The following is a 24,518-nucleotide window of genomic DNA, read 5'->3' as shown; positions in this document are numbered from 1 at the left end:
GACTTACAGTACTCATCCACTAGACCTGATACTTACCCTTGGATGTAAAGCACAAACATTTTGTACTGAAGACCGCATGGAGAATTAGAGCAGAAGTCAGAGAGCACAGACCTTGGCTAAATAGAAAATAATCCTTTGAAAAAAATCCTCAAATCCGACGGTGATTCGGATTAAGAAAAATACACTGGTGCTTATCCCAGTTGTGACATTTCATCAAAATCCACTCACACGTTTTTGAGCTACGTAGCTAACAAACTGACAGATAGCTATAAAAACCCCAGCGAATACAGTAATTGATAAAAGAATAAATAAAATTGTCATTGAGGCTGCAACAAAGGATTATTTAATAGCCGATTAGTTTGGATTATTTTAACGATCAGTTGACTAATCAGCAGCAGCGATGAAAACAAATGACAAAACACAAAACGTAACTTCCTCAAAAAGAAAAATCATTCAGTGATGTTTTAAAAATCTGCACACTGATACAAACCCCGTTTCCATGTGAGTTGGGAAATTGTGTTAGATGTAAATATAAACGGAATACAATGATTTGCAAATAATTTTCAACCCATATTCAGTTGAATGCACTACAAAGACAACATATTTGATGTTCAAACTCACACACTTTATTTTTTTTTGCAAATAATAATTCACTTAGAATTTCATGGCTGCAACATGTGCCAAAGTAGTTGGGAAAGGGCATGTTCACTACTATGTTACATCACCTTTTCTTTTAACAACACTCAAAAACGTTTGGGAACTGAGGAAACTAATTGTTGAAGCTTTGAAAGTGGAATTCTTTCCCATTCTTGTTTTATGTAGAGTTTTAGTTGTTCAACAGTCTGGGTTCTCCGCTGTTGTATTTTACGTTTCATAATGCGCCACACATTTTCAATGGGAGACAGGTATGGCCTGCAGGCGGGCCAGGAAAGTACCCGCACTCTTTTACTACGAAGCCACGCTGTTGTAACACGTTGCTCGGCATTGTTTTGCTGAAATAAGCAGGGGCGTCCATGATAACTTTGCTTGGATGACAACATATGTTGCTCCAAAACCTGTATGGACCTTTCAGCATTAATGGTGCCTTCACAGATGTGTAAGTTACCCATGCCTTGGGCACTAATACACCCCCATACCATCACACATGCTGGCTTTTCAACTTTGCGCCTATAACAATCCGGATGGTTATTTTCCTCTTTGTTCCAGAGGATACCACGTCCACAGTTTTCAAATATAATTTGAAATGTGGACTCATCAGAGCACAGAACACTTTACCACTTTGCATCAGTCCATTTTAGATGAGCTCGGGCCCAGCGAAGCCGGCGGCGTTCCTGGGTGTTGTTGATAAATGGCTTTCGTTTTTTTGCATAGTAGAGCTTTAACTTGCACTTACAGATGTAGCAAACAACTGTATTTAGTGACAGTGATTTTCAGAAGTGTTCCTGAGCCCATGTGGTGATATCCTTTTGGAGATTGATGTCGGTTTTTTATACAGTACCGCCTGAGGGATCAAAGATCCGTAATATCATCGCTTACGTGCAGTGATTTCTCCAGATTCTCTGAACCTTTTGATGATTTTACGGACCGTAGATGTTGAAATCCCTAAATTCCTTGCAATAGATCGTTGAGAAATGTTGTTCTAAAACTGTTCGACAATTTGCTTACAAAGTGGTGACCCTCACCCCATCCTTGTTTGTGAATTACTTAGCATTTCATGGAAGCTGCTTTTATACCCAATCATGGCACCCACCTGTTCCCAATTAGCCTGCACACCTGTGGGATGTTCCAAATAAGTGTTTGATGAGCATTCCTCAACGTTATCAGTATTTATTGCCTCCTTTCCCAACTTCTTTGTCACGTGTTGCTGGCATCAAATTCTAAAGTTAATGATTATTTGAAACTGTTTTACAATTCATTGTATTCCGTTTATATTTACATCTAACACAATTTCCCAACTCATATGGAAACGGGGTTTGTACTTCATGAAGAACGTGAAGAACGTATAAAGGAGGAATGATTCATGTGCACATCAAGGAGGAAGACTCCCTGGATGACTCCTCAGAGACCTCCACTCAGGAGAAACCCGCCAGGAAGGTTTACTACAAACTCAAACTGTTTCCCGGCAAATGGGTCAGCATTCTATACGACAGACTCACCTTGCTGGCCCTTCTGGACAGGTGAGTGCAGCAAGGCTACTTGCTCAAACTACTCCCCTCAATGCTGACCTCCCTTATTTGGACAGGAACCGCCATGTGGTGGAGAATGTGGTGGCTATTTCCATGGCCTTCTTGGTTTCCTTCCTGGGATTTGTGCTCCTCAACGACGGCTGCTTCAAAGACTTCTGGGTCTTCCAGTTCTGCCTGGTCATCGCCAGCTGCCAGTACTCCTTACTCAAGGTACTCGGCAGCAATGTCCTCACCTGTAGGACTGACTGCTTTTCAGGGTTACAGATTATTACTGTGGAGAGGCGGAGCCGAGGGGCCGACGGCGGGGCAGGACATGCTGTGGCCCTGCTCAAGATGGCGGCCAGGAGGCGGAGAATGCGGCGGAACGAAGACGTGGGGCCTGCCGGGAGCGACGCCGTAGCAATCGAGATCAGGTGCGTGGCTCACACACCGGTTCACAATCTGCCTTTCTCCTCACAGTGTATAAAAGGGGAGAAGGAGGAAAGATCAGGGTAGAAGAGGTGGAGTGTCCGGCACTGCTGTACCTGCTGCGGACACTCCACCTCTTCTCCCCTGATCTTTCCTCCTTCTCCCCTTTTATACACTGTGAGGAGATAGGCAGATTATCTCCTCACAATCTGCCTATCTCCTCACAGTGTATAAAAAGATCAGGGTAGAAGAGGTGGAGTGTCCGCAGCAGATACAGCAGTGCCGGACACTCCACCTCTTCTCCCCTGATCTTTCCTCCTTCTCCCCTTTTTATACACTGTGAGGAGATAGGCAGATTGTGAGGAGATAATCTGCCTATCTCCTCACAGTGTATAAAAGGGGAGAAGGAGGAAAGATCAGGGGAGAAGAGGTGGAGTGTCCGCAGCAGATACAGCAGTGCCGGACACTCCACCTCTTCTCCCCTGATCTTTCCTCCTTCTCCCCTTTTATACACTGTGATGACATAGGCAGATTGTGAACCGGTGTGTGAGCCACGCTCTCCGTTCCGACGCATTCTCCGCCTCCTGGCCGCCATCTTGAGCAGGGCCACAGCATGTCCTGCCCCGCCGTCGGCCCGTTGACTGCGCCTCTCCACAATTACGCTTATTTGAATCCAACTGCTCTCCTTGGTGTTGCTTTGCAGAGCGTTCAACCAGATGCAGCTTCTCCAACACACGTGAGTTGTTTACCAATTAGTGCCTCACTTTAAAACCCAACGTAGCTGGATCATGTACTATCCTTCACTGGAACATTTTGCATCCATTTGGACCCAAATCTGGAAGTGATTATAAGCAATTGTACTACAATGCATCGTACGCTGACAAACCTACCAAGTAAAAGAGGGACAACACGACTTTAAGACACAAAGGAAGTGACAGTAGAGCAAGTTTTGCTTGCGGAACAAACGGTGAAATGAACATAGAATATAGTTTTACTGAAAAAGTAAACAACCTCTTTAAGACTGAAAAAGTGGCGACACTTCATTTAATTTACTTTGTTCATGACATCCTTGTCAGCCTGCGATTAGGTGGCGACTTGTCCAGGGTGTAACCCCGCCTTCCGCCTGATTGTAGCTGAGATAGGCGCCAGCGCCCCCCGCGACCCCAAAAGGGAATAAGCGGTAGAAAATGGATGGATGGATGGATCCTTGTCAGCTTTCTTCCTCAATTATTTCGGGCTCCGTCTCTGCTCACACTTCTATATATTGTTGTGTTGTGGCTTTATGTTGTTGTGTTGTGACTATAATTGTGTTGTAGATTTATGTTGTTGTGTTGTGGCATTATGTTGTTGTGTTGTGGCGTTACGTTGTTGTGTTGCGGATTTATGTTGTCGTGTTGTGGCTTTATGTTGTTGTGCTGTGGCTTATAATTGTGTTGTAGATTTATGTTGTTGTGTTGTGGCTTTATGTTGTTGTCTTTTCTCAACTTTTAATCATAAGGGTTCAATCTCTCTCCTGTGCGAGTTTGAAGCCGACACAACAAACGCGCTCAGAGGAGATAATGTTTGAAAAAAGGTGACGGGTTTTTACAAAACTTTTGTTTTGAAGGGGTAATTGCCAACTTCCTGTTGATTTTTGCTAAAGAATGTCAATGAATGAAATGTAGGTCTAAGTGAGACCTACATAGAGGCTTTTGTTTCATGTCTCTACGACATTCCTAACGGAAGTTACAAGCAGTTTTGTCTGTGTTTTCTTCCTAGGAGCAGTTTGGTCTTTTTTATTCTTAGGGGGTGCTGGAGCGCAAATTTGAGTTTTGGGATTTGTTTTTTTTTATTAGATAGCAATTTTTACCAGTCCCAATGTGTGTGTCCAGTTTGGTGAGTTTTGAAGCATTTTAAGGGGGTCAAATTACAGCTCAAAGAGGCAAAAATGATATTTTTTTAGGAAACTTGTTTTGAAGGAGTTTTTGCCAACTTCTTGTTGATTTTTGCTGAAGGAGGTCAGCGTATGAAATCTAGGTCTAAGTCAGACCTGCATAGAGGTTTTTGTTTCATGTCTCTACGACATTCCTACCGGAAGTTACAAGCAGTTTTGTCTGTGTTTTCTTCATAGGAGCAGTTTTGTCTGTTTTATTCTTAGGGAGTGTTAGAGCGCAAATTTGAGTTTCAGGATTTTTAATTTTTTTTATTAGACCGCAATTTTTACCAGTCCCCATTTTGTGTGTGTCCAGTTCGGTGAGTTTTGAAGCATTTTAAGGGGGTCAAATTACAGCTCAAAGAGGCAAAATTTTTATTTTTTAGGAAACATTTGTTTTGAAGGGTTTTTTGCCAACTTCCTGTTGATTTTTGCTGAAGGAGGTCAGTGTATGAAATCTAGGTCTAAGTTAGACCTGCATAGAGGTTTTTGTTTCATGTCTCTATGACATTCCTAACGGAAGTTACAAGCAGTTTTGTCTGTGTTTTCTTCCTAGGAGCAGTTAGGTCTTTTTTATTCTTAGGGAGTGTTAGAGCGCAAATTTGAGTTTTGGGATTTGTTTTTTTTTTTATTAGATAGCAATTTTTACCAGTCCCAATGTGTGTGTCCAGTTGGGTGAGTTTTCAAGCATTTTAAGGGGGTCAAATTACAGCTGAAAGAGGCAAAAATTATATTTTTTTAGGAAACTTTTGTTTTGAAGGGGTTTTTGCCAACTTCCTGTTGATTTTTGCTGAAGGAGGTCATCGTATGAAATCTAGGTCTAAGTCAGACCTGCATAGAGGTTTTTGTTTCATGTCTCTACGACATTCCTACCGGAAGTTACAAGCAGTTTTGTCTGTGTTTTCTTCATAGGAGCAGTTTTGTCTGTTTTATTCTTAGGAAGTGTTAGAGCGCAAATTTGAGTTTGGGATTTGTTTTTTTTTATTAGATAGCAATTTTTACCAGTCCCAATGTGTGTGTCCAGTTTGGTGAGTTTTGAAGCATTTTAAGGGGGTCAAATTACAGCTCAAAGAGGCAAAAATGATATTTTTTTTAGGAAATTTTTGTTTTGAAGGGGTTTTTGCCAACCTTCTGTTGATTTTTGCTGAAGGAGGTCAGCCTATGAAATCTAGGTCTAAGTCAGACCTGCATAGAGGTTTTTGTTTCATGTCTCTACGACATTCTTAGTGGAAGTTACAAGCAGTTTTGTCTGTGTTTTCTTCATAGGAGCAGTTCTGTCTGTTTTATTCTTAGGGAGTGTTAGAGCGCAAATTTGAGTTTTGGGATTTTTTTTTTTTTATTAGATAGCAATTTTTACCAGTCCCAATGTGTGTGTCCAGTTTGGTGAGTTTTGAAGCATTTTAAGGGGGTCAAATTACAGCTCAAAGAGGCAAAAATGATATTCTTTTTAGGAAATTTTTGTTTTGAAGGGTTTTTTGCCAACTTCCTGTTGATTTTTGCTGAAGGAGGTCAGCATATGAAATCTAGGTCTAAGTCAGACCTGCATAGAGGTTTTTGTTTCATGTCTCTATGACATTCCTACCGGAAGTTACAAGCAGTTTTGTCTGTGTTTTCTTCATAGGAGCAGTTTTGTCTGTTTTATTCTTAGGGAGTGTTAGAGCGCAAATTTGAGTTTCAGGATTTTTTATTTTTTTTATTAGACCGCAATTTTTACCAGTCCCCATTTTGTGTGTGTCCAGTTCGGTGAGTTTTGAAGCATTTTAAGGGGGTCAAATTACAGCTCAAAGAGGCAAAATTTTTATTTTTTAGGAAACATTTGTTTTGAAGGGTTTTTTGCCAACTTCCTGTTGATTTTTGCTGAAGGAGGTCAGCGTATGAAATCTAGGTCTAAGTCAGACCTGCATAGAGGTTTTTGTTTCATGTCTCTACGACATTCCTACCGGAAGTTACAAGCAGTTTTGTCTGTGTTTTCTTCCTAGGAGCGGTTTGGTCTTTTTTATTCTTAAGGAGTGTTAGAGTGCAAATTTGAGTTTTAGGATTTTTTATTTTTTATTTTTTTATTAGACCGCAATTTTTACTAGTCCCAATGTGTGTGTCCAGTTTGGTGAGTTTTGAAGCATTTTAAAGGGGTCAAATTACAGCTCAAAGAGGCAAAAATGATATTTTTTAGAAAACTTTTGTTTTGAAGGGGTTTTTGCCAACTTCCTGTTGATTTTTGCTGAAGAAGGTCAGCATATGAAATCTAGGTCTAAGTCAGACCTACATAGAAGTTTTTGTTTCATGTCTCTACGACATTCCTAACGGAAGTTACAAGCTGTTTTGTCTGTATTTTCTTCCTAGGAGCAGTTTGGTTTTTTTTATTCTTAGGGGGTGCTGGAGCGCAAATTTGAGTTTTGGGATTTGTTTTTTTTTATTAGATAGCAATTTATACCAGTCCCAATGTGTGTGTCCAGTTTGGTGAGTTTTCAAGCATTTTAAGGGGGTCAAATTACAGCTCAAAGAGGCAAACATTTTATTTTTTAGGAAACGTTTGTTTTGAAGGTTTTTTTTGCCAACTTCCTGTTGATTTTTGCTGAAGGAGGTCAGTGTATGAAATCTAGGTCTAATTCGGACCTGCATAGAGGTTTTTGTTTCATGTCTCTACGACATTCCTAACGGAAGTTACAAGCTGTTTTGTCTGTATTTTCTTCCTAGGAGCAGTTTGGTCTTTTTTATTCTTAGGGGGTGCTGGAGCGCAAATTTGAGTTTTGGGATTTGTTTTTTTTTATTAGATAGCAATTTTTACCAGTCCCAATGTGTGTGTCCAGTTTGGTGAGTTTTGAAGCATTTTAAGGGGGTCAAATTACAGCTGAAAGAGGCAAAAATGATATTTTTTTAGGAAACTTTTGTTTTGAAGGGGTTTTTGCCAACTTCCTGTTGATTTTTGCTGAAGGAGGTCAGCCTATGAAATCTAGGTCTAAGTCAGACCTGCATAGAGGTTTTTGTTTCATGTGTCTATGACATTCTTACCGGAAGTTACAAGCAGTTTTGTCTGTGTTCTCTTCGTAGGAGCAGTTTTGTCTGTTTTATTCTTAGGGAGTGTTAGAGTGCAAATTTGAGTTTTAGGATTTTTTTTTTTTTTTTTTTTTATTAGACCGCAATTTTTACTAGTCCCAATGTGTGTGTCCAGTTTGGTGAGTTTTGAAGCATTTTAAGGGGGTCAAATTACAGCTCAAAGAGGCAAAAATTATATTTTTTAGAAAACTTTTGTTTTGAAGGGGTTTTTGCCAACTTCCTGTTGATTTTTGCTGAAGAAGGTCAGCATATGAAATCTAGGTCTAAGTCAGACCTACATAGAAGTTTTTGTTTCATGTCTCTACGACATTCCTAACGGAAGTTACAAGCTGTTTTGTCTGTATTTTCTTCCTAGGAGCAGTTTGGTCTTTTTTATTCTTAGGGGGTGCTGGAGCGCAAATTTGAGTTTTGGGATTTGTTTTTTTTTATTAGATAGCAATTTTTACCAGTCCCAATGTGTGTGTCCAGTTTGGTGAGTTTTGAAGCATTTTAAGGGGGTCAAATTACAGCTGAAAGAGGCAAAAATGATATTTTTTTAGGAAACTTTTGTTTTGAAGGGGTTTTTGCCAACTTCCTGTTGATTTTTGCTGAAGGAGGTCAGCGTATGAAATCTAGGTCTAAGTCAGACCTGCATAGAGGTTTTTGTTTCATGTCTCTACGACATTCCTAACGGAAGTTACAAGCAGTTTTGTCTGTGTTTTTTCCTAGGGGGCACTAGAGCGCAATTTTGAGTTTTGGTTTTTTAATTAGATCGCAATTTTCGCCAGTTCTGATGTGTGTGTTAAATTTGGTGAGTTTTGAAGCGTGTTAGGGGGTCAAATTACAGCTCAAAGAGGCGGCGGTATAATAATAATAAAACCTTAGAAATACAATAGGGTCCTCTGTGTCAAAGGGACATTTGGTCCCTAATAACAAGTCACTTAAAATCAATGCAGTGACGGACACAGTAGGAGCGGGGTGAACTGTGAGGGGGAGCCCAAAAGAGGAAGGCATTAGAATGGAATGTGCTTCCATGGCTGTCGTATCGTCTTGTCAACAAACGGGGTGTTGTTTGGATGGCAAGTTTCGTGACTTAAACCATCGATTTGTTGTTCAAAATTGTTGTCTGCTGTGTCAGTGTGACGACTGATCCCTACCTTCAGGGTCACAACCAGCTGGTGGCCTACAGCAGGGCCGCCTACTTCTGCATCTTCTGCGCTCTCATCTGGATGCTGGAGCATCTCCTGCGCAGGAAGGACCTGCCCGTGTCCAGCATGTACGGGGTCACCATCGTCTGCCAGGACGCCCTGCGCTTCTTGCAGACCCTGCTCCTAGGTAGGCCGCTTCAACTTCATTAGGCCGTCCTTGACCTTCTCTGGGTTCTTCACCAGGCTTCACCCACTGCTTCCCCATCACCTTCCTGGTGGGCCTCTTCCCACAAGTCAACACCTTCAGCATCTACCTGCTGGAGCAGATGGACATCCACCTCTTTGGTGGCACAGGTCAGTCCATGGGAGCAAATGTTCTACACAACCTCAGTCATTGTCACTGTTTCGTACAAACCCCGTTTCCATATGAGTTGGGAAATTGTGTCAGATGTAAATATAAACAGAATACAATGATTTGCAAATAATTTTCAACCCATATTCAGTTGAATATGCTACAAAGGCAACATATTTGATGTTCAAACTCACACACTTTATTTTTTTTTGCAAATAATAATTATCATAGAATTTCATGGCTGCAAAACGTGCCAAAGTAGTTGGGAAAGGGCATGTTCACCACTGTGTTACATCACCTTTTCTTTTAACAACACTCAATAAACGTTTGGGAACTGAGGAAAGTAATTGTTGAAGCTTTAAAAGTGGAATTCTTTCCCATTCTTGTTTTATGTAGACCTTCAGTCGTTCAACAGTCGTATTTTACGCTTCATAATGCGCCACACATTTTCCATGAGAGACAGGTCTGGACTGCAGGCGGGCCAGGAAAGTACCCACAGTCTTTTTTTATGAAGCCACTCTGTTGTAACACGTGCTGAACTTGGCTTGGCATTGTCTTGCTGAAATAAGCAGGGGCGTCCATGAAAAAGAAGGCACTTAGATGGCAGCATATGTTGCTCCAAAACCTGTATGTACCTTTCAGCATTAATGGTGCCCTCACAGATGTGTAAGTTACCCATGCCTTGGGCACTAATTCACCCCCATACCATCACAGATGCTGGCTTTTGAGGTTTGCGTCTATAACAATCTGGATGGTTTGCTTCCGATGTCGAATATTTTCAAGAACAATTTGAAATGTGGACTCGTCAGACCACAGGACACTTTTCCACTTTGCATCAGTCCATCTTAGATGATCAAGCCACGCTGTTGTAACACGTGGCTTGGCATTGTCTTGCTGAAATAAGCAGGGGCGTCCATGATAACGTTGCTTGGATGACAACATATGTTGCTCCAAAACCTGTATGGACCTTTCAGCATTAATGGTGCCTTCACAGATGTGTAAGTTACCCATCCCTTGCGCACTAATACACCCCCATACCATCACACATGCTGGCTTTTCAACTTTGCACCGATAACAATCCGGATGGTTATTTTCCTCTTTGCTCCGGAGAACACCACGGCCACAGTTTCCAAATATAATTTGAAATGTGGACTCATCAGACCACAGAACACTTTTCCACTTTGCATCAGTCCATCTTAGATGATCTCGGGCCCAGACAAGCCGGCGGCGTTTCTGGATGTTGTTGATAAATGGCTTTCGTTTTGCATAGTAGAGTTTTAACTTGCACTTACAGATGTAGCGACCAACTGTATTTAGTGACTGTGATTTTCAGAAGTGTTCCTGAGCCCATGTGGTGATATCCTTTACACACTGATGTCGATTTTTGATGCAGTACCGCCTGAGGGATCAAAGATCCGTAATATCACGGCTTACGTGCAGTGATTTTTCCAGATTCTCTGAACCTTTTGATGATTTTACGGACCGTAGATGGTAAAATCCCTAAATTCCTTGCAATAGCTCGTTGAGAAATGTTGTTCTAAAACTGTTCGACAATTTGCTTACAAAGTGGTGACCCTCACCCCATCCTTGTTTGTGAATTATTTACAATGGAAGCTGTTTTTATACCCAATTATGGCACCCACCTGTTCCCAATTAGCCTGCACACCTGTGGGATGTTCCAAATAAGTGTATTTACTGACAGTGGTTTTATGAAATGTTCCTGAGCCCATGTGGTGATATCCTTTACACACTGATGTCGGTTTTTGATGCAGTACCGCCTGAGGGCTCAACGATTCGTAATATCATTGCTTACGTGCAGTGATTTCTCCAGATTCTCTGAACCTTTTGATGATTTTACGGACCGTAGATGGTAAAATCCCTAAATTCCTTGCAATAGCTCGTTGAGAAATGTTGTTCTAAAACTGTTCGACAATTTGCTTACAAATTGGTGACCTTCACCCCATCCTAGTTTGTGAATTACTTAGCATTTCATGGAAACTGCTTTTATACCCAATCATGGCACCCACCTGTTCCCAATTAGCCTGCACACCTGTGGGATGTTCCAAATAAGTGTTTGATGAGCATTCCTCAACTTTATCAGTATTTATTGCCACCATTCCTAACTTCTTTTTCGCGTGTTGCTGGCATCAAATTCTAAAGTTAATGATTATTTGCTTATCAGTTTGAACATCAAATATGTTGTCTTTGTAGCATATTCAACTGAATATGGGTTGAAAAGGATTTGCAAATCATTGTATTCTGTTTATATTTACATCTAACACAATTTCCCAACTCATATGGAAACGGGGTTATTATTACAGTCACGTCCAACATGTCTGGTGGTGATTGACTCTCTAACACACTTGTTGTTATTGTTGTTGTTGTGTACCTGTGTGTTTGTGTTGCAGCGGCCACCAGCCTGGTGTCTGCGGTCTACAGCGTCCTGCGCAGCCTGACCGCCGTGTCTCTGCTGTACGGCTTCTGCTTGGGCGCTCTGAAGGTGGACCGTCATGGCCGCAGCGTGGCAAAAGCAGCAAGGGAGTGACGTGAAGTTGTTGTTGTGTGGCAGGAGCCGTGGGATGAGCAGCACACGCCGGCCTTGTTCTCGGGATTCTGCGGCCTCCTGGTGGTCTTCTCCTACCACCTGAGCCGGCAGAGCAGCGACCCCTCCATCCTGCTGTGAGCGTGCAGACACATTAGAGCAGGGGTCACCAACCTTTTTGAAAGCAAGAGCTACTTCTTGGGTACTGATTAATGCCAAGGGCTACCAGTTTGATACACACTTAAATACATTGCCAGAAATAGCCAATTTGCTCCATTTACATGTAATAAATAAATCTATATATATTTATTTAAAAAAAAGGGTATTTCTGTCTGTCATTCCGTCGTACATTTTTTTTCCTTTTACGGAAGTTTTTTTGTAGAGAATAAATGATGAAAAAAACACTCAATTGAACGGTTTAAAAGAGCAGAAAACACGAAAAAAATTAAAATAAAATTTTGAGACATTGTTTATCTTCAACTTCGACTCTTTGAAATTCTAAATTCAACCGAAAAAAAAAGAAGAGAAAAACTAGCTAATTCGAATCTTTTTGAAAAATTAAAAAAAAAAAAGTTAGTCACTTTTCCTGATTAATATTAATTTTAGAATGTTGATGACATGTTTTAAATAGGTTAAAATCCAATCTGCACTTTGTTAGAATATATAACAAATTGGACCAAGCTATATTTTTAACAGGCCCTGCGATGAGGTGGCGACTTGTCCAGGGTGTAAAAACGCCTTCCGCCCAATTGTAGCTGAGATAGGCACCAGCGTCCCCGTGACCCCAAAGGAAATAAGCGGTAGAAAATGGATGGGTGAATGGATGTATTTCTAACAAAGACAAATCATTATTTCTTCTAGATTTTCCAGAACAAAAATTTTAAAAGAAATTCAAAAGACTTAAATTTGATTCTAAACATTTTCTAGATTTGCCAGAATAATTTTTTTTTACATTTTAATCATAATAAGTTTGAAGAAATATTTCACAAATATTCTTCGTCGAAAAAACAGAAGATAAAATGAAGTGAATTAGTGAAGTGAATTATATTTATATAGCGCTTTTCTCAAGTGACTCAAAGCGCTTTACACAGTGAAACCCAATATCTAAGTTACATTTAAACCAGTGTGGGTGGCACTGGGAGCAGATGGGTAAAGTGTCTTGCCCAAGGACACAACGGCAGTGACTAGGATGGCACAAGCGGGAATCGAACCTGCAACCCTCAAGTTGCTGACACGGCCACTCTACCAACTGAGCTATGCCGCCCCATGAAGATTTAAATAAAAATGTATTTATCATTCTTTACAATAAAAAAAATAAATACTTGAACATTGATTTAAATTGTCAGGAAAGAAGAGGAAGGAATTTAAAAGGTAAAAAGGTATATGTGTTTAAAAATCCTAAAATCATTTTCAAAGTTGTATTTTTACTCTAAAATTGTCTTTCTGAAACTTAGAAGAAGCAAAGTAAAAAAAAATAAACGGATTTATTTAAACAAGTGAAGACCAAGTCTTTCAAATATTTTCTTGGATTTTCAAATTCTATTTGAGTTTTGTCTCTCTTAGAATTAAAAATGTCGGGCAAAACGAGACCAGCTTGCTAGTAAATAAATAAAATTTAAAAAATTGAGGCAGCTCACTGGTAAGTGCTGCTATTTGAGCTATTTTTTAGAACAGGCCAGCGGGCGACTCATCTGGTTCTTACGGGCGACCTGGTGCCCGCGGGCCCCGCGTTGGTGACCCCTGCATTAGAACACTGGACACCAGGTTGATCTCAGCTGTCTGCAGGTCGCTGGTCAGGTCCACGGTGGTGCCCACTTTGGCGGCGGGCAAGGACGAGGAAGGGGAAGACGTTGAAGACCCTCTGCCCAAAAAGCTGCAGAAGTCCATGGTGAGCAGCATCATCTGCATGTTGCCATGACAACGCTCCTCCCCCCTCCTCCTCTTCCACAGAAGGAGATCCTGCTGTCTGACGTGATGGTGTGCTCGCTGGCCTACATCCTGACCTTCGCCATCACCGCCAGCACCGTCTTCCTGTCTCTGAAGGTGGTTGAGTCCCCCTCCCGGTCCTCTCGTCTCCACACTCACGCCTGGTCTCACCCGCAGCCCTTCGTCACCATCGTGCTGTACGCCCTGGCCGGGACGGTGGGCGTGGTCACCCATTACCTCATCCCCCAGCTGAGGAAGCACCACCCCTGGCTGTGGATCTCACACCCGCTGCTGAAGACCAGAGAGTTCCATCAGTTTGAACCCAGAGGTCAGCAGGCTTTTTCCATTCAGGGTTTGTTTTCCTCTCAAGGACACCTGGGATGCACGATGGAGGTTTGAATGCCATCAGAACCATCATGTGTCCCTTAGGGATGGAACCATCAACATTATTACACAAAACTCCACTCTTAAAGTCCTACTGAAATGCGATTTTCTTATTTAAACGGGGATAGCAGCTCCATTCTATGTGTCATACTTGATTATTTCGCCATATTTTTGCTGGAAAGATTTAGTAAAGAACATCGACGATAAAGTTCGCAACTTTTGGTCGCTAATAAAAAAGCCTTGCCTGTACCGGAAGTAGCAGACGATGTGCGCGTGACGTCACGGGTTGTGGAGCTCCTCACATCTGAACATTGTTTACAATCATGGCCACCAGCAGCCAGAGCGATTCGGACCGAGAAAGCGACGATTTCCCCATTAATTTGAGCGAGGATGAAAGATTCGTGGATGAGGAAATTTAGAGTGAAGGACTGGAAAGGAAAAAAAAAGTTAAAAAAAAAAAAAGGCGAGGGCAGTGAAGTGAATTATATTTATATAGCGCTTTTCTCTAGTGACTCAAAGCGCTTTACATAGTGACACCCAATATCTAGATCCATTATGGATTGAACTTTCACAGTATCATGTTAGACCGGCTCGACATCCATTGCCTTCCTCCTCTCCAAGGTTCTCATAGTCATTATTGTCACAGACGTCCCACTGGGTGTGAGTTTTCCTTGCCCTTATGTGGGCCTACCGAGGATGTCGTAGTGGTTTGTGCAGCCCTTTGAGACACTAGTGATTTAAGGCTATATAAGTAAACATTGATTGATTGATTGATTGATCTAAGTTACATTTAAACCAATTCGGACCGAGAAAGCGACGATTTCCCCATTAATTTGAGCGAGGATGAAAGATTCGTGGATGAGGAAAGTGAGAGTGAAGGACTAGAAAGAAAGAAAAAAATGACGAGGGCAGTGTGAGCGATTCAGATATTAGACACATTTATTAGGATCATTCTGGAAAATCCCTTATCTGCTTATTGTGTTACTTATTGTGGGACGGCGTGGCGCGGTGGGCGAGTGGCCGTGCGCAACCCGAGGGTCCCTGGTTCAATCCCCACCGAGTACCAACCTCGTCACGTCCGTTGTGTCCTGAGCAAGACACTTGAATTATATTTATAGAGCACTTTCTCTAGTGACTCAAAGCGCTTTACATAGTGAAACCCAATATCTAATTTTTACATTTAAACCAGTGTGGGTGGCACTGGGAGCAGGTGGGTAAAGTGTCTTGCCCAAGGACACAAGGGCAGTGACTAGGAGTATCGAACCTGCAACCCTCAAGTTGCTGGCACGGCCACTCTACCAGCAGGGCTATACTTCACCCTTGCTCCTGATGGGTGCTGGTTAGCGCCTTGCATGGCAGCTCCCTCCATCAGTGTGTGAATGGGTAAATGTGGAAGTAGTGTCAAAGCGCTTTGAGTACCTTGAAGGTAGAAAAGCGCTATACAAGTACAACCCATTTATCGTTTATTTATTTACTAGTGTTTTAGAGAGATTATAGGGTCGTACTTGAAAGTCGGAGGGGTGTAGCCACGGGTGTGGTGACCGCCAGTGTCTCCGAGGGAAGTCACGTTTCTCGACGAGGCAAGGCAGCCGGGCTGAGATTTTTCCTTCCCCCCCTCCTCTACGGTGTAAGCATCCGACGGTCGGTGGCGGCCGGTGGGAGGAGGCAAGAGAGTCCGCAGCTGCAGGAGGAACGACGCAAACTCTCCGCTCATGTCTACGATAAGAGCTGAATGTAAACAAGGAAACACCGGCTGAGTTTGTGTTGCTAAAGGCGGCCGCAATACACCGCTTCCCACCTACATCTTTCTTCTTTGACGTCTCCATTATTAATTGAACAAATTGCAAAAGATTCAGCAACACAGATGTCCATAATATTGTGGAATTATGCGATTAAAGCAGACAACTTATAGCTGGGATCGGTGCTGGATCAAAATGTCCGCTACAATCCGTGACGTCACGCGTCATCATACCGCCACGTTTTCAGCAGGATAATACGCCCGAAATTTAAAATTGCGATTTAGTAAACTAAACCGGCCGTATTGGCATGTGTTGCAATGTTAATATTTCATCATTGATATATAAACTATCAGACTTTGTGGTCGCTAATAGTGGCTTTCAGTAGGCCTTTAAAGGAAATTATGGAAATGGTTGTCGTACTATTAGCTACTCAACACTTGGGACACTACTCACCAATTATCCATATTCCAAAAAATACTCTTTTTAGATGACTACTTGAGTATTTACTTTTACTCCACTCAGGATTTAACAATAAACACAATTAATTAATCCCGACAGTTAGTATTATCATTTTAAATGAAAAAACTGCACTTTGAGAAACTCACAAACTGACTGGCCTGCTTAACTATTGTGGGACTGACATTGGAGAAGACACATGCAACACACTATTGTGGGACTGACATTGGAGAACACACATCCACACACTGTTGTGGGACTGACTTTAGAGAACACACATCCAACACACTATTGTGGGACTGACTTTAGAGAACACACCTCCAACACACTATTGTGGGACTGACTTTAGAGAACACACATCCAACACACTATTGTGGGACTGACTTTAGACAACACACATCCAACACACTATTGTGGGACTGACTTTAGAGAACACACATCCAACACACTATTGTGGGACTGACTTTAGAGAAGACTCATCCAACACACTATTGTGGGACTGACTTTAGAGAACACACATCCAACACACTATTGTGGGACTGACATTGGAGAACACACATCCAACACATTATTGTGGGACTGACATTGGAGAACACACATCCAACACACTATTGTGGGACTGACATTGGAGAAGACACATCCAACACACTATTGTGGGACTGACATTGGAGAAGACACATCCAACAACACACTATTGTGGGACTGACATTGGAGAAGACACATCCAACAACACACTATTGTGGGACTGACATTGGAGAAGACACATCCACACACTATTGTGGTACTGACATTGGAGAAGACACATCCAACACACTATTGTGGGACTTACATTGGAGAAGACACATCCAACACACTATTGTGGGCCTGACTTTAGAGAACACACATCCAACACACTATTGTGGGAATGACTTTAGAGAACACACATCCAACACACTATTGTGGGACTGACTTTAGAGAACACACATCCAACACACTATTGTGTGACTGACTTTAGAGAACACACATACACCACACTATTGTGGGACTGACATTGGAGAAGACACATCCAACACACTATTGTGGGACTGACTTTAGAGAACACACATCCAACACACTATTGTGGGAATGACTTTAGAGAACACACATCCAACACACTATTGTGGGACTGACTTTAGAGAACACACATCCAACACACTATTGTGTGACTGACTTTAGAGAACACACATACACCACACTATTGTGGGACTGACATTGGAGAAGACACATCCAACACACTATTGTGGGACTGACATTGGAGAACACACATCCAATACACTATTGTGGGACTGACATTGGAGAACACACATCCAACACACTATTGTGGGACTGACATTGGAGAAGACACATCCAACACAATATTGTGGGACTGACTTTAGAGAACACACATCCAACACACTATTGTGGGACTGACTTTAGAGAACACACATCCAACACACTATTGTGGGACTGACTTTAGAGAACACACATCCAACACACTATTGTGGGACTGACTTTAGAGAACACACATCCAACACACTATTGTGGGACTGACTTTAGAGAACACACATCCAACACACTATTGTGGGACTGACTTTAGAGAACACACATCCAACACACTATTGTGGGACTGACTTTAGAGAACACACATCCAACACACTATTGTGGGACTGACTTTAGAGAAGACTCATCCAACACACTATTGTGGGACTGACTTTAGAGAACACACATCCAACACACTATTGTGGGACTGACATTGGAGAACACACATCCAACACATTATTGTGGGACTGACATTGGAGAACACACATCCAACACACTATTGTGGGACTGACATTGGAGAAGACACATCCAACACACTATTGTGGGACTGACATTGGAGAAGACACATCCAACAACACACTATTGTGGGACTGACATTGGAGAAGACACATCCAACAACACACTATTGTGGGACTGACATTGGAGAAGACACATCCACACACTATTGTGGTACTGACATTGGAGAAGACACATCCAACACACTATTGTGGGACTGACTTTAGAGAACACACATCCAACACACTATTGTGGGACTGACTTTAGAGAACACACATCCAACACACTATTGTGGGACTTACATTGGAGAAGACACATCCAACACACTATTGTGGGCCTGACTTTAGAGAACACACATCCAACACACTATTGTGGGACTGACTTTAGAGAACACACATCCAACACACTATTGTGGGACTGACTTTAGAGAAGACACATCCAACACACTATTGTGGGACTGACTTTAGAGAAGACACATCCAACACACTATTGTGGGACTGACTTTAGAGAACACACATCCAACACACTATTGTGGGACTGACTTTGGAGAAGACACATGCAACACACTATTGTGGGACTGACTTTAGAGAACACACATCCAACACACTATTGTGGGACTGACTTTAGAGAACACACATACACCACACTATTGTGGGACTGACATTGGAGAAGACACATCCAACACACTATTGTGGGACTGACTTTAGAGAACACACATCCAACACACTATCGTGGGACTGACTTTGGAGAAGACACATCCAACACACTATTGTGGGACTGACTTTAGAGAACACACATCCAACACACTATTGTGGGACTGACTTTAGAGAACACACATCCAACACACTATTGTGGGACTGACTTTAGAGAACACACATCCAATAAACTATTGTGGGACTGACTTTAGAGAACACACCTCCAACACACTATTGTGTGACTGACTTTAGAGAAGACACATCCAACACACTATTGTGGGACTGACTTTAGAGAACACACATACACCACACTATTGTGGGACTGACATTGGAGAAGACACATCCACACACTGTTGTGGGACTGACATTGGAGAACACACATCCAACACACTATTGTGGTACTGACTCTAGAGAACACACATCCAACACACTATTGTGGGACTGACTTTGGAGAAGACACACCCAACACACTATTGTGGGACTGACTTTAGAGAACACACATCCAACACACTATTGTGGGACTGACATTGGAGAACACACATCCAACACACTATTGTGGGACTGACTTTAGAGAACACACATCCAACACACTATTGTGGGACTGACTTTAGAGAAGACACACCCAACACACTATTGTGGGACTGACTTTAGAGAAGACACATCCAACACACTATTGTGGGACTGACTTTAGAGAACACACATCCAACACACTATTGTGGGACTGACTTTGGAGAAGACACATGCAACACACTATTGTGGGACTGACTTTAGAGAACACACATCCAACACACTATTGTGGGACTGACTTTAGAGAACACACATCCAACACACTATTGTGGGACTGACTTTAGAGAACACACATACACCACACTATTGTGGGACTGACTTTAGAGAAGACACATCCAACACACTATTGTGGGACTGACATTGGAGAACACACATCCAACAAACTATTGTGGGGCTGACATTGGAGAAGACACATCCAACACACTATTGTGGGACTGACATTGGAGAACACACATCCAACAAACTATTGTGGGGCTGACATTGGAGAAGACACATCCACACACTGTTGTGGGACTGACTTTAGAGAACACACATCCAAAAACACTATTGTGGGACTGACTTTAGGGAACACACATCCAACACACTATTGTGGGACTGACTTTAGAGAACACACATCCAACACACTATTGTGGGACTGACTTTAGAGAACACACATACACCACACTATTGTGGGACTGACATTGGAGAACACACATCCAACACACTATTGTGGGACTGACATTGGAGAAGACTCATCCAACACACTATCGTGGGACTGACTTTGGAGAACACACATCCAACACACTAGTGTGGGACTGACATTGGAGAAGACACATCCAACACACTATTGTGGGGCTTACATTGGAGAACATACATCCAACAAACTATTGTGGGACTGACATTGGAGAACACACATCCAACACACTATTGTGGGACTGACATTGGAGTAGACACATCCAACACACTATCGTGGGACTTACATTGTAGAAGACATATCCACACACTGTTGTGGCACGTCTGAGAAGAGCTTACTTCCTGTGGTCATGCCGATGTCCTCCCAGCTGACCTTGACCTTGTGCGCCCCCTAGAGGAGGCGGTGCTGATGTGGTTCGAGCGCGTGTACGTGGGGCTGCTGTGCTTGGAGAAGTACGTGGTCTATCCCGCCATCATACTGAGCGCGCTCACCAACCACGGCTTCGCTCTGAGTCACGGCGAGAGGCTGGGAGTCCAGTGAGTGTGATGAGGAGGAGGAGGAGGAGGAGGAGGAGGAGGAGGAAGAAGTTGACAGGTTGTGTTGGGTGTGCCGCAGCGGTGATGTCCTACTGACCACGGTGGCTGGGATGAAACTTCTGCGCTCGTCCTTCTGCGACCCCAGCTTCCAGTTCCTCACGCTGCTCTTCACGCTGCTCTTCTTCCACTTTGACTGCCCGCACGCCTCTGAGAGCTTCCTGCTGGACTTCTTCCTCATGTCCATCGTCTTCCACAAGGTGCGCCCACCTCCTTCCACACCGTCTGAATAAAACTTACCAACCCCGTTTCCATATGAGTTGGGAAAGTGTGTTAGATGTAAATATAAACAGAATACAATGATTTGCAAACCTTTTCAACCCATATTCAGTTGAATATGCTACAAAGACAACATATTTGATGTTCAAACTGATAAGCAAATAATCATTAACTTTAGAATTTGATGCCAGCAACACGTGACAAAGAAGTTGGGAAAGGTGGCAATGAATACTGAGAATGTTGAGGAATGCTCATCAAACACTTATTTGGAACATCCCACAGGTGTAATTGGGAACAGGTGGGTGCCATGATTGGGTATAAAAGCAGCTTCCCAAAAAATGCTTAGTCTTTCGCAAGAAAGGATGGGGCGAGGTACACCCCTTTGTCCGCAACTGCGTGAAACAAACAGTTTAAGAACAACGTTTCTCAAAGTGCAATTGCAAGAAATTTAGGGATTTCAACATCTACGCTCCATAATATCATCAAAAGGTTCAGAGAATCTGGAGCGGCATGGCCAGAAACCAACATTGAATGACCGTGACCTTCGATCCCTCAGACAGCACTGTATCAAAAACCAACATCAATCTCTCAAGGATATCACCACATGGGCTCAGGAACACTTCAGAAAACCACTGTCACTAAATACAGTTTGTTGCTACATCTGTAAGTGCAAGTTAAACCTCTACTATGTAAAGTAAAAGGCATTTATCAACAACATCCAGAAAAGCCGCTGGCTTCTTTGGGCCCAAGATCATCTCATCAATCAATCAATCAATGTTTATTTATATAGCCCCAAATCACAAATGTCTCAAAGGACTGCACAAATCATTACGACTACGATATCCTCGGAAGAACCCACAAAAGGGCAAGGAAAACTCACACCCAGTGGGCAGGGAGAATTCACATCCAGTGGGACGCCAGTGACAATGCTGACTATGAGAAACCTTGGAGAGGAGCTCAGAAGTGGGCAACCCCCCCCCCCCTCTAGGGGACCGAAAGCAATGGATGTCGAGCGGGTCTAACATGATACTGTGAAAGTTCAATCCATAGTGGCTCCAACACAGCCGCGAGAGTTCAGTTCAAAGCGGATCCAAGACAGCAGCGAGAGTCCCGTCCACAGGAAACCATGTCAAGCGGAGGCGGATCAGCAGCGTAGAGATGTCCCCAACCGATACACAGGCGAGCGGTCCATCCTGGGTCCCGACGAGCGGTCCATCCTGGGTCTCGACTCTGGACAGCCAGTACTTCATCCATGGTCGTCGGACCGGACCCACTCCACAAGGGAGGGGGGGGACATAGGAGAAAAAGAAAAGAAGCGGCAGATCAACTGGTCTAAAAAGGAGGTCTATTTAAAGGCTAGAGTATACAGATGAGTTTTAAGGTGAGACTTAAATGCCACTTTGCATCAGTCCATCTAAGATGGACTGATGCAAAGTGGAAAAGTGTTCTGTGGTCTTACGAGTCCACATTTCAAATTGTTTTTGAAAATATTCGACATCGTGTCATCTAGACCAATGGGGAAGCGAACCATCCAGACTGTTATCGACGCAAAGTTCAAAAGCCAGCATCTGTGATGCCCAAGGCATGGGTAACTTACACATCTGTGAAGGCACCATTAATGCTGAAAGGTACATACAGGTTTTGGAACAACATATGCTGCCATCTAAGCGCTGTCTTTTTCATGGACGCCCCTGCTTATTTCAGCAAGACAATGCCAAGCCACATTCAGCATGTGTTACAACAGCGTGGCTTCGTAAAAAAAAAAGAGTGCGGGTACTTTCCTGGCCTGCCAGCAGTCCAAACATGTCTCCCATGGAAAATGTGTGGCGCATTATGAAGCGTAAAATACGACAGCGGAGACCCCGGACTGTTGAACGACTGAAGCTCTACATAAAACAAGAATGGGAAAGAATTCCACTTTCAAATCTTCAACAATTAGTTTCCTCAGTTCCCAAACGTTTATTGAGTGTTGTTAAAAGAAAAGGTGATGTAACACAGTGGTGAACATGCCCTTTCCCAACTACTTTGGCACGTGTTGCTGGCATGAAATTCTAAGTTAATTATTATTTGCAAAAAAAAAAAAAGTTGATGAGTTTGAACATCAAATATGTTGTCTTTGTAGCATATTCAACTGAATATGGGTTGAAAAGGATTTGCAAATCATTGTATTCTGTTTATATTTACATCTAACACAATTTCCCAACTCATATGGAAACAGGGTTTGTAAAAAGATGTGAAAAAGCTCCATAGTCGGGCACTAAAAGGCTGCTTTTTTTGTCTGCAGATGCGTGAGCTGCTCCTGAAGCTTCACTTCGTCCTGGTCTACATGGCACCATGGCAGATTGCCTGGGGCAGCGCCTTCCACGCCTTCGCCCAACCCTTCGCCGTGCCTCGTATCCTTGCCCGCACTTTCTCCCATGCAAGGACTTTCATTTCTTTTCACTTAGCTGGCTTGGTCAGACTCGGCCATGCTGCTGCTGCAGACTCTCATCACCACCGTCTTCTACACACCGCTGGCTCCCTTCCTGGGCAGCGCCATCTTCATTTCCTCCTACCCGCGACCCGTCAAGTTCTGGGAGAGAAATTACAAGTAAGAGTCCAGTTTGTGGCACCTCTGCTCATATCCAAAGACCGGCTCCCCTTGTACAAACCCCGTTTCCTTATGAGTTGGGAGATTGTGTTTTAATGTAAATATAAACAGAATACAATGATTTGCAAATCATTTTCAACCCATATTCAGTTGAATATGCTACAAAGACAACATATTTGATGTTCAAACTCATAAACTTAATTTTTTTATTGCAAATAATCATTCACTTACAATTTCATGGCTGCAACACGTGCCAAAGTAGTTGGGAAAGGGCATGTTCACCACTGTGTTACATCACCTTTTCTTTTAACAACACTCAATAAACGTTTGGGAACTGATTAAACTAATTGTTGAAGCTTTGAAAGTGAACTTCTTTCCCATTCTTGTTTTATGTAGAGCTTCAGTCCTTCAACAGTCCGGGGTCTCCCCTGTCGTATTTTACGCTTCATAATGCGCCACACATTTTCCATGGGAGACAGGTCTGGACTGCAGGCAGGCAAGGAAAGTACCCGCACTCTTTTACTACAAAACCAGGCTGTTGTAACACATGGCTTGGCATTGTTTTGCTGAAATAATCAGGGGCGTCCATGATAACGTTGCTTGGATGACAACATATGTTGCTCCAAAACCTGTATGGACCATTCAGCATTAACTGTGCCTTCACAGATGTGTAAGTTACCCATGCCTTGGGCACTAATACACCCCCATACCATCACACATGCTGGCTTTTCAACTTTGCGCCTATAACAATCCGGATGGTTATTTTCCTCTTTGTTCCGGAGGACACCACATCCACAGTTTCCAAATATAATCTGAAATGTGGACTCGTCAGACCACAGAACACTTTTCCACTTTGCATCAGTCCATCTTAGATGAGCTCGGGCCCAGAAAATCTGGCGGTGTTTCTGGATGTTGTTGATGAATGGCTTTTGCTTTGCATAGTAGAGTTTTAACTTGCACTTGCAGATGTAGCGACCAACTGTAGTTACTGACAGTGGATTTATGAAGTGTTCCTGAGCCCATGTGGCAATATCCTTTACACACTGATGTCGATTTTTGATGCAGTACTGCCTGAAGGCTCAATGGTCCGTAATATCATCGCTTACGTGCAGTGATTCTCCAGTTTCTCTGAACCTTTTGATGATTTTACGGACCGTAGATGGTAAAATCCCTAAATTCCTTGCAATAGCTCGTTGAGAAATGTTGTTCTAAAACTGTTCGACAATTTGCTTACAAAGTGGTGACCCTCGCCCCATCCTTGTTTGTGAATTACTTAGCATTTC

General features: G+C 42.7%; 1 protein-coding gene across 2 annotated transcripts in view; it reads left to right on the top strand.

The window, feature by feature from the left end:
- pcnx2 (pecanex 2) overlaps positions 1–24,518 on the top strand; it is a 78,437-nt gene that overhangs the window by 20,793 nt on the left and 33,126 nt on the right. For both annotated transcript variants that reach the window (XM_061911647.1, XM_061911646.1), the window contains exons 13-26: positions 2,035–2,177; positions 2,243–2,396; positions 3,298–3,330; positions 8,703–8,874; positions 8,931–9,041; positions 11,448–11,539; positions 11,609–11,718; positions 13,367–13,469; positions 13,532–13,624; positions 13,685–13,835; positions 20,228–20,369; positions 20,449–20,626; positions 22,930–23,038; positions 23,106–23,235. In XM_061911647.1, the coding sequence (XP_061767631.1) occupies positions 2,035–2,177; positions 2,243–2,396; positions 3,298–3,330; positions 8,703–8,874; positions 8,931–9,041; positions 11,448–11,539; positions 11,609–11,718; positions 13,367–13,469; positions 13,532–13,624; positions 13,685–13,835; positions 20,228–20,369; positions 20,449–20,626; positions 22,930–23,038; positions 23,106–23,235 (1,721 nt within the window). The remainder of the gene's footprint in view (positions 1–2,034; positions 2,178–2,242; positions 2,397–3,297; positions 3,331–8,702; positions 8,875–8,930; positions 9,042–11,447; positions 11,540–11,608; positions 11,719–13,366; positions 13,470–13,531; positions 13,625–13,684; positions 13,836–20,227; positions 20,370–20,448; positions 20,627–22,929; positions 23,039–23,105; positions 23,236–24,518) is intronic.

The sequence above is a fragment of the Nerophis ophidion genome, linkage group LG09, assembly GCF_033978795.1.
Source record: "Nerophis ophidion isolate RoL-2023_Sa linkage group LG09, RoL_Noph_v1.0, whole genome shotgun sequence".
Classification (NCBI taxonomy): Eukaryota; Metazoa; Chordata; class Actinopteri; order Syngnathiformes; family Syngnathidae; genus Nerophis; species Nerophis ophidion.
Note: the sequence above shows the minus strand (reverse complement) of the source record. Positions and strands in the feature narration are given on the sequence as shown.